At 37.5% G+C, this 10,669-nt stretch overlaps 2 protein-coding genes across 4 annotated transcripts in view; both read right to left on the bottom strand.

The window, feature by feature from the left end:
* Positions 1-10,669, bottom strand: part of LOC126591193 (uncharacterized) — a 101,825-nt gene that overhangs the window by 58,420 nt on the left and 32,736 nt on the right. The window lies entirely within an intron of this gene.
* Positions 6,514-7,903, bottom strand: LOC126590185 (uncharacterized). The gene is made up of 2 exons (XM_050255711.1): positions 6,848-7,903; positions 6,514-6,552 (listed from the first exon to the last, which is right to left on the bottom strand). The coding sequence occupies exons 1-2, from the start codon at positions 7,901-7,903 to the stop codon at positions 6,514-6,516; spliced, it is 1,095 nt and encodes a 364-aa protein (XP_050111668.1).

The raw sequence follows: 10,669 nt of genomic DNA, 5'->3' as shown, positions 1-10,669 counted from the left end.
CTAATATAAGTTTTTATTGAGATAATCTTACAGGTGAATTGTTAAAAGGTAGGAAGAGAGAAGGCAGCCTGCGATTTTCTAAACTAAAGTTCAGATGCATTTTCTATGGTGTGGGATGTCCGAGAGAAAGGGTTTCAGGGATTAGGTTTGGGTGGGATTTCAAGGATTAGGTTTGGGGTTTTGTTTGTGCGATTTGTAGAGAGATGGGGGTGTCTGAGATAGGATTTAGGAGATTTGTTTTACGAATTGCAGAGAGAGATAGGGAGTGTCCAAGAGAAGTGTGGGAGGATTTAGGCGGGATTTTAGGGATTTGGTTTAGTGTTTGTTTTCTGCAATTTGCAGGGACAGAGAGATGGGACAAGGGTGAGAGAGAGATGGGAGGATTTTATGCGAAGGTTAAGGGGAACTGGTAAGGGAGGTATGGATTTTTAGGGCCGGTTTTTTGGGAGGTGGTGTTATGAACCCAAAATGTAATTGAGGTTTATGCTTTAATTGAATTGTTAAGAATTGTTAAATATATCATCTGGCATTTTAAGAAGTAGAGTGTATAAAAGGAGCCCAGCTCCCTCAAATGTGACATGTACCTATAATAACAAAGCTATTAGACACCTTCTACCAAATCTGAGCATCACGGGTTTGTTCTTCCGGCCTTTGGATTTTTGGAGCATGTTGCACGTCACTTCCTGAATTTAAAGGTGGAACTGCATCAATTAAACGGTGCCTAAGCGAATTGCCTTTTCTCTCGGTTTCAGAAGAAGAAAGTAATGATTCTTCACAAAAGGTTTAGCAGGTAAACTCCATGACCGTGCCTTTTAAAAGACCTACTATTCTTGCTGATGGAACTTATGCCACACATCATGCTGCATTTGGAATTGCTTTCTCTCCTTCTACCCTTTTCAAGGATCCGTGGCATCTGGGAACTTGAGATCCCTGCTTCTCACTGGTGACTTTTTCCTTGGGACAATTGTTGCATATATTATGACCAAGCTTGCCCTGAGATTGGAAGGGGTCCAACCATCAAAAGTTGAAGTGAATAAAGCATTTTCACAAGCAGTGTTGATTGTTGTCTCTATGTTTCAATTAAGACAATCTCCAGTTCTTCCACATCCAATTGATAGTGATTTTTAGGTCGGGATGGTCCTCTGCATAAGATTGCTATGCAATACTGGTGATGAGGTCAGAAAAATATGGTTAAAATCTTGCTGTCAAAGTTTTGTTGACATGCTTTCAAAAAAACAATTAAGGGAGACATAGGAGATAAAAGCAACGGCTCAGATTTCTCAAGCACAACCGGTTCGATTATTACTACATGGAGCTATTTCATGTGTGCTTTATGCAGGACACATTCATAGCTTGTTACAGAGGGAATGCATTACTAAATCATTTCTTTGAGGGTTGTCATGGTTGCTCCGATTCATTGATAAATGGATACATAGCATGGATCTTGAAAATCATAAACTCAATCCTCGTATTGAACACTATGGATGCATTGTGGATCTTCTTAGCCGTGCTAATCTGTTAAATGTGGCTGAAAGGTTCATCAGAGATATTCCTACTCAACCTGATGTGGTTATATGGGGATCTCTGCTTTTTACATGTAGGATTTATGGGAACATAGAATTGGCAGAGTTGGTTGACAAAAGTGTTGGAAATGTGCCCTAAAACCAATCATATGATGATACTTTACGGACGTTTCACATGTTAAACTAATATAGTTTAATATAAAGGGCAAAGATTATTGTTTGAAGCTGTTTCATATAAATGTTATACGCTTAAACGATAAGTCCAAGGAATATGTAATTGGGAGAATGCGATCTAAAGAAGTTAGATTCATGAGACCATTCTCTTTTGTATACATATCCTAAACGTTCCTGATCATGGGATTGCCAATTGGGCATTGACAGTCCGTTAAGATCAGTATGTGCTATGACTTCTCTTAGGGAGAGTGACTGGTCTCGAGTCATTGGTGTGACTGACACTAAGACAAGTACGTAGGTGCTCAATAGAGAATGAGTTCACTGAACGCGATCAACAAGAAGTTCTCATACTCATGTCACATGAGAACTCATGGTTGGGATAATGCAAAGGAGTCATTTGACCTGAGGCATCATAGTTGTCTTGTGGTTAGGTCCTTGATCTTTGACTATGTCAAAGTCACTTCATCCGAGGGTGTCCACGACATAGTTGAGGTTAAGCCACTTAGCCATGGAGGCAAGTGAATGCGCAACAAGGGATCTCTAACCTTCAAACTGTTTGAGGGAGAATACTTTATGATATGATTAAGAATCTCTGGCCAGAGTATGAATGAGATTTAGGAAGTCGTTCCAAATCACATTTAAGGTAATCATATAAGTAAATGAATCACATTGGATAGTAGACATGAATAAACTATCAAACCAAACATTGTGGTCAAGAGTATTGTATTAGAGAAATACCGTATTGCATTGTAATCCTAAACTGAATAGGTTCTCCACCTCTTCTGATTAGCTTGGGTAACCATGACATACTGCTAGGTGTCACTCATGGTTTGTGGAAGCCCTAAACGTGTATAATTAATCACTAAAGGGAGAATTGAAAGTAAGGTTGAATTCATAATCGATTTGAAAGAGTTCTAATCGCCCACTGCCTGGCTAAAAGGAACTTAATGGATCGTACACCGTGTAAGGTAGAGATTGAAGAAACAACATAGATGAGTAAGGATAATTAAATAGTTTAATTATTTATGGAAATGATTAATTAATATGTTAATTAATCAAACGAATAAGTTCGTTATAGACCTCGGGTTAGTTTTGGGCCGCAAGGCCCAATGGGATTTGAATGTCAAGCCCATTAACTCAAGTTGTATGACAACTTGAAACCACAAAGGGCTTGAAATCCCAATGAACCCTAAATGGCCGGCCATATAGAGAAGGGTAGTGAACTTGGCTTAATTGCAAGTTTGCCACTCCATTATGAGGTGGTATAAAGGCAACTTTATAGTCATTTCATCCTTAGGGTTTCTTTTGGAGAAAAGATAAGAACACAAGCTCCCTTTTCTCTCTAAGAGGCCGGTCATCCTAGAGGATTTTAGCTAGCAATCTTACTTCCTCTAGGTCACTCATCTATTCTTCAAGTCCTACCTTGGTGTGGAGACTTAGAGGTTCTCAACTTTGGAAACTTGGAGAATCCTTTCAACCATCCTCATCTAAGAAATCCATGGAGCTAAGAAGCAAGGAATGAAGACCCTCTCCTTGGGTGATTAGCCTTTGCTTATGCAAAGAGGAATCTTCAAAGGTATAAAGTTTCTCAACTCACTTTGTTTTGAGTTGAGTCTTGGTTCACACAACTACTAGGCTTTGAATTTCATGGGTAATGTTTTGTTTTGAGTGCATACAAGCATGATTCCGTCTTTAAATGTTAATTGCATGCCATAAATGTTGCTCAAATGAACATGTTTTTCACAAAATTTCCTTCAAAAAGGACTGAGGTGTTTGAACCCCAAGATGCTTATGTTAATTCACCACGAGACGCTGGAAGTCCCTTAATTTGGGATGTTGGTCATGGTCACCAAGATGCAGTGGAAGTTCTGTTACAAAACAATGCTAATCTTGTTGCTGAAAATAATGATAGTATTACACTTTGCAGTCATCTGTTTTGGTTGGTTCACTACCATGCTTAGAATTCTTAGTTCATATTGATCATCCAAATATGCGTATCACCCCCTAGGAAGTTGCATTGATATTGGGACAATGGGTTTCTGATATTAAAAAGGACACAAAAATGCTAGTTTACTGTGCTTTGATCAAATTGCTACAGGACAACGACCTATCTGTAAGGTTGGCAGCTTGTAGGTCTCTCTGTTTGCATAGTGAAGATGCTAGTTTTTCAGAAAGATAATTTATCAATCTTCTCCCTATCTATTGGGATTCGCCTTAAGTTGATTAATGAAGTTCAGGAGCTTGACTCGAAGAAGGTTGGGAGGAATCTGCCAATGAGTGCCTTCTGCAGATTCAACTTCTTGTTGCTTTGAGGATAACAGCTAATTGGGAGGACTTTCACAATTCCATTTTTAAGCCTTGAGGACAAGGCTAATTTTCAAGGGGGAATATTATTATGAACCCAAAATGTAATTGAGGTTTATGCTTTAATTGAATTGTTAAGAATTGTTAAATATGCCAGTTGGCATTTTAAGAAGTAAAGTGTATAAAAGGAGCCCAACTCCTTCTGGTAGAACAGAATTTACAAAGAAAGAAATTAAATACAAAAATATTTGGAGCTCTTCTCATTCATCTCTCTTTCCCTCTTCTTCCATAGCTTCCTTGTGCTGCTTGCAGGTTGATTAAGGGAATTGAGAATTGGATCTTATCAAGTGGTCTGTTGTCAGTGCCCTCACAGGGTGGGGGTGTGATATGGGGAAGAGAGGAGAAGGGGTTGGTTGCAGAGAGAAGGTGATGGCAGGTGCACGATTAGGGGGACAGTAAGAGAGTTGATTATGTACAAGATTTGAGGGTAGGGTTGAGGGAATAAGTGTGTTGGCTGCAGAGAGATGGTGGGGTTGAGTTAGTATCTCTCCCTCTCTGTCGCTTCTCTCTTCCTCCATCTATGACATCTTCGTTTTGGGGTCAAAATATGTTCGCTTTTACAAAGAAATTGGAGTGTTTTATTTATTTATTTGGGTTTTTGTAGCTGATACATATTAGGTTTTGTGTTTCTAGGTTTTATCATGTTGCTGATGCATAAACCCATCAGTTCATCTGTAATTCATTCAGGTTTTCATTATTCTTTTTCGATTTGTTTTGTCAAAATTGAAATGGAATTTGTTGGCTTGATTTTGTATTAGGTTGCCATAGGGTTCTGTTTTTAGGGTTTTCTCTCCGTCCCACTCCCTCTCCCTCTCTGTTTCTCTTCTTCAATCAGTCTGACGTAGTTTTGCAATTTAGGGTTAAGTGCATTTCATTATTTTTTACTAGAATATACATACATATAAATGTCTAAATTTGTTCAATTTTTCTACACACAGGCTGGGTTAATTTGATTGTTGACCTATGATTGGATATTATATTACAATTGTGGGTTCTGTTTTTAGGGCTGGATGAAAAGAAACATCCATCGGAGCTTTCAACAACTCGAAGGTCAGTGATTTCTTCCTTCTCTCTAATTTTGTTTCTGCTATTTCAATTTGTAGGATTTAATTTAGGGTTTTAAGTTGGAAAATTTAATTAAACATTTTCAGTTGGAGAGCTTAGTGTATAGTGTATACAACAATTAGGGTTGTTAATTTTGATTGCTGGTCTACTAAATGTATTATAACATGTAAACAGGGAGTACATACTTTGTATGCCATGGATAGGGAATGGATACATAATTAGATCAATTGATGGGTGCCGCTGTTTTGGATATCTACATCCAGCAATACCTGGTATTCTGTGTTTTGTTGTTTTAGCTCTGTGTTTTATTGTAATGGATTGGAATTTCTACTAGAATCATTATTATTATTATTATTATTATTATTATATATTTAGGGGTTAGGTAAATAGATTTTAGAGATTTTGTATGTGGTTTGGGTTCTGATTTTGTTTAGATAGATGATGCTTGATTGTGGTTTAAGTGTTTTTAGTATATTCCCTGCACATTGCAAAATTCTGGTTCTATTTGGGTGTTTTGGTGTTGAAAGCCTAGGCTTTAGGGTTTAGCGTTTAGCGTTTAGGGGAATGAAAAGAAGGGATGTATGTGTTTTTGAACTCTAATGCAAATCTAATTTGAAATCATGAAACACATTTCCTATGTTTCTCAAATCTTAGCAACAGGTTTTAGTGTTAAACTGTCCCACATCGGTGGGGTGAAGAAAACCAAAGGGGTTTAAATAGTATTACCCCATTCTAACTAATACCGAGGCATTTTTTGGTAAAACCCCACACCTGACAGATTGAGCAGGTGGTTAAGTTGGGGACAATATCGATGTCGTTAGAGTGGGGCGGGCCCGGTGATCCAAAAATTCCAACATGGTATCAGAGCCCACGGTTATGGGCCCGTGCAAGCCAACGAGCTTGTGTGCAAGCCAATGAGCTTGTCACCACCCGGAAGGAAACAAGTCTGAGCTCTTAATATAGAGACGACCGCTGAGTTCTAATTGAAAACAAGTGGGCCCAACGTGAGCCGACCTCTGAGTTTCAATTACCGATGTGGATCTCTACGTGTGAACCACTAAATGAGGTTACACGTGGTAAAACCCCACACCTGACGACAGTGGCGGAGCCAGAAATCTTACCACAAGGGGTCGTAGTGTAAAAGTTCAAAAAAAAATTTAGGATGGAAAACATGTTGAAAATGAAATCATAGTACTTTCATTCATAATTCATAACGGAAACAATATTACAAGCTATAATTGTCCACGACGAGGTTTCATATTTTGAAAACGAAGCATTATAGCTTCATTTTCAATACAAGCAAAAATATCTCTCTCAATATAAACAAGCAAGTTACCACTCAACCATTGATCTCCCATTTTATTCCTAAGTGGACCCTTAACAATATTCATGACAGAAAATGCTCTCTCCACTGAAGCAGTTGCAACTGGTAAAACTAAAGACAATGTAATGAGCAAATATACATAATTGAATACTTGATGCATCTTTGTCTCCACCATTTTTTTTGCAAGATCACCAATCCCTTCCAATTGAGAGAAATCACTACTGGAACGCACATAATGAATATAAATCTCAAGTTGATCTTCAAGTGTCAAACGATCCTCATCCGAAAAGTCTTGAGGATAAAATTGAGCAAGACGAAGTAACTTTGGTTTATCAAAAGCTACAAATGAATCTTTCGAACTCAAACATGCCAAACAAATAAGCAACTCGGTATTTACCTCATTAAAGCGATCCTCTAACTCCGTAATTTGCTCATCAATGACATAAATAAAGGGCTCCACACGATAATGATGATGATTTGTCTTTATTGGAGCATTACGCCTTGACCTCCCTGGAAGTATAAATGCCTCTTCCATGTTAGGAACATCAATATAATGTTTTTCACAAAAAGAAGATATTTCATCAACCAATGCATTGAACCCATTATTCCTCATCCAATGTAGCTTTTCCTTGCATGATTTCACTAAAGCTATTGCATTCACAATTTCTTGATCTTTCCTTTGCAATGCTTGTGACAAACCATTTGTGAGTCCCAATATGACTTTCATCAAGAAAAGGTGAAACACAAACTCAAAAGTACGTATATCTCTCATTAACTTATTTGCTTCACCCGCATTTTCATTGGGATTATCATCAATAACCATTTGAAGCACATGAACCACGGATGAAAACATGGAAATTATGCTAATCAAGGTACCATAGTGTGAGTTCCATCGTGTGTCACCGACACGTTTGAGACTTATTTCTTGATTTAAGCCTCGCCCCGTTATAAGACAATCATTTTCAAAAGCTATCACAAGCTCTTCTTGAAGTTGCCCTCTAAGTAAATCACCCCGCTTACAAGATGCTCCAACATGATTAACCACACTATTAGCCATTGCAAAAAAAGAGGCAATGTCTATATTCTTCTTTGCTACGGCAACAAGAGCTAGTTGAAGTTGATGAGCAAAGCAATGAACATAATATGCACAATGTTGTTCTCTCAATATCTTTGTTTTAAGGTCATTCAACTCACCTCTCATATTGCTAACACCATCATAACATTGTCCTCGTAGCTTGGAAATGCTCAAACCGTTGCGAGAAAATAATGTGTCAATAGCATCCTTTAGTGAACTTGAAGTAGTGTTGGTAACATGTTGGATACCCACAAATCTTTCAATTACATGCCCGTTGTCATCCACATAACGCAACACCATAGCCATTTGCTCTTTCACCGACACATCACGTGCTTCATCCACCAATATTGAAAAGAATCTATCTTTTAGACCATCCATGATAGCATCAAGTGTTTCAAGGGCACATGAATTCACAATTTATTTTTGAATGCTAGGAGCTACTAATCTGAGATTCCCCGGAGCATTTTCCATCACAACTTCTCTAACTTTATCATTATTATCTGCAAGGAATTGCAATAGCTCCAAGTAATTTCCCCTATTGCTTGAAGTGGCACTTTCATCATGGCCATGAAAAGGAAGACCTTGTCGCAATAAAAACTTAATGCACTTAATTGATGCATTCAAGCATGTGCGATAAGCCTTACGAGCTTGGTCGGAGTGTTCGCTCACTGCCGTTTCAATATGTGTAGCTTGATTCATCAAATTTATAGCAGCTTCTCTAGCCTTATTATGAACACTCCCAACTGGTCCAACATGCATCTTAAATCTTTCTCTCCCTTTCTTCCAAGTCTTAAATCCATCTCCAGTGAAAGCTTCACTACCCACTTGTGCAAAATTGGTTTTAAAAAGATAGCAATAGAGACAAAATGCCGCATCTTTAGATATACTATACTCCAACCAATCAAACTCATCAAACCATTAGGGAATGAAGCGTCGATTAATTCCCGACATATTAGTTATTGGGAAATTATGACCTCTAGGTTAACAAGGTCCTTTTTGTAGATATGATCTTCGGACCTCATCTCTCATATTAGCATCATAATCTATTATTCGAGTTCTCAATCCAGAATCCGCTTCAAGATTACCCAAAACACCATCTAATTGACTTTGTCTTGAACTTGGAGTTCTTGAACTACCAATAGTATTTGAACTATCAACATTATTCGAATTACCCGAACCCGATGATGACTTTCTCTTAAAAAACCGTTCCATAATAATTCTACATATACAAAATATTCAAAATAAATACTCACAATATAAACAAACTATCAACATAATCAAAATAAATATGAATTGGATTTCAATTAAATTAAATATATTCTACATATACAAAATAATGAAAATAAAAACTCACAATATAAACAAACCATCAACATAATCAAAATAAATATGAATTGGATTTCAATTAAATTAAAGATATTCTACATATACAAAATAATGAAAATAAAAACTCACAATATAAACAAACCATCAATATAATCAAAATAAATATGAATTGGATTTCAATTAAATTAAATATATTCTACATATACAAAATAATGAAAATAAAAACTCACAATATAAACAAACCATCAATATAATCAAAATAAATATGAATTGAATTTCAATTAAATTAAATATATTCTACATATACAAAATAATGAAAATAAAAACTCACCATATAATCAAACCACCAATATAATCAAAATAACTATGAATTAGGTCTCAATTAAATTAAACATATCATACATTATACATAAGGTTTAGAACTTACTTGAATTGTGAAATTTCACAATAACAATGTCAATGAGCAAATACAAAGAGAGTAGCTGGCGCGGCACCACCACCACTACAGCGCGGCACCTCAATGGCGGCAACAAGGGAGTAGATGGAGTTGAGGGTTTGGGGGGGGGGGATTGAGTTTGGAACTTAGGGTTGGAGAGGAGAAAACAAAAGAAAATTGGGGGTTTTAGAATGGGGGAGTCGGATCTGTGAAAGAAGAAGACAGCTGCTTTTTTATTTCTTTTCAGACCTGCCCCAAAACGACGTCGTTTTGGCCAGGTCATTTAAAAAAAATTGCCTGGACCAAAACGACGTCTTTTTGGCCAGGTCATTTAAAAAAAATCCCTGGGCCAAAACGACGTCGTTTTGCCCAGGCTGTTTAAAAAAAAGGCCCGTGCGGGCTCCTCTTTCTTCAACCTGCAAGTCTGCCTTCTTTCTTCCTTCAAACATTCTGTCGAACAAGTGATAGGAGCATATTTATGCGACTTAGTTGGCTTGTTCTTGTGCATTTATGTCGTGTTTCCTTAGTTATTTTAATGTTTAAAGTCATTTTCGTGTGTTTTCAGACTCTAAGTACAAAGTATGCAAGAAGATGCATTTTGGAGGCCTTTGGAGCATGTTTCAGGCTTGGAATGGATAGCAAATGCATGGGCCAAGTGGATGGACGAATTTGAGAACTAAAGAGGCCAAGAATATGAAGAATTATGGTCCAAAAGATGAAGAAAACAGCCCAAAAATCTGTCACCCCAACTTGCATTCCTTGCCATGCAAACCACATAGAATTCCCTTTGGATTCCATGCCATGCTTGATCACTCTTGTCCCCTACATAATTTCTAATTTCATGCTTCAATTCATTTAATTATTACACTCAATTGCTTGATACCTCTTGTTCCCTTCACTCATTAGATTTTAGACAACATTTACATCCATTACATGCACCAATTGATGCTCCATCATTCACATTTGGAATCTCATGCCTTGTGTACCACATGTTGCTGCACCTTTGACCCATTTATTGACACATTTTCACCTCCCTTTCCATCTCTATGCAATGTACACAATCATTCATGCCCCCTAGCTACAAGACCACTCCATTTTACCCTTCACACTTTGCATCATCACTTCATTTTCACCCTTGGACCATTGCACACCACACACACAAATTGCCATGCATTTCATCCTTAACCTAACCTGATTTTCTAAGGTTTTTGGGGCCTATAAATACATGTTTACACCCCTTGGCCAAAGGATAATCCCCCATATTCATCATTTTATCACAGAAATTCGTCCATACACACCCTAGGAAGCAAAACACCCCAAAAACACCATTCTAGTGCCTAGAAAACATAACAGCCACTCCACCTTCTTCCACCCTCTTTGCC

The sequence above is a fragment of the Malus sylvestris genome, chromosome 11 (assembly GCF_916048215.2).
Source record: "Malus sylvestris chromosome 11, drMalSylv7.2, whole genome shotgun sequence".
In the NCBI taxonomy this organism is placed as follows: Eukaryota; Viridiplantae; Streptophyta; class Magnoliopsida; order Rosales; family Rosaceae; genus Malus; species Malus sylvestris.
Note: the sequence above shows the minus strand (reverse complement) of the source record. Positions and strands in the feature narration are given on the sequence as shown.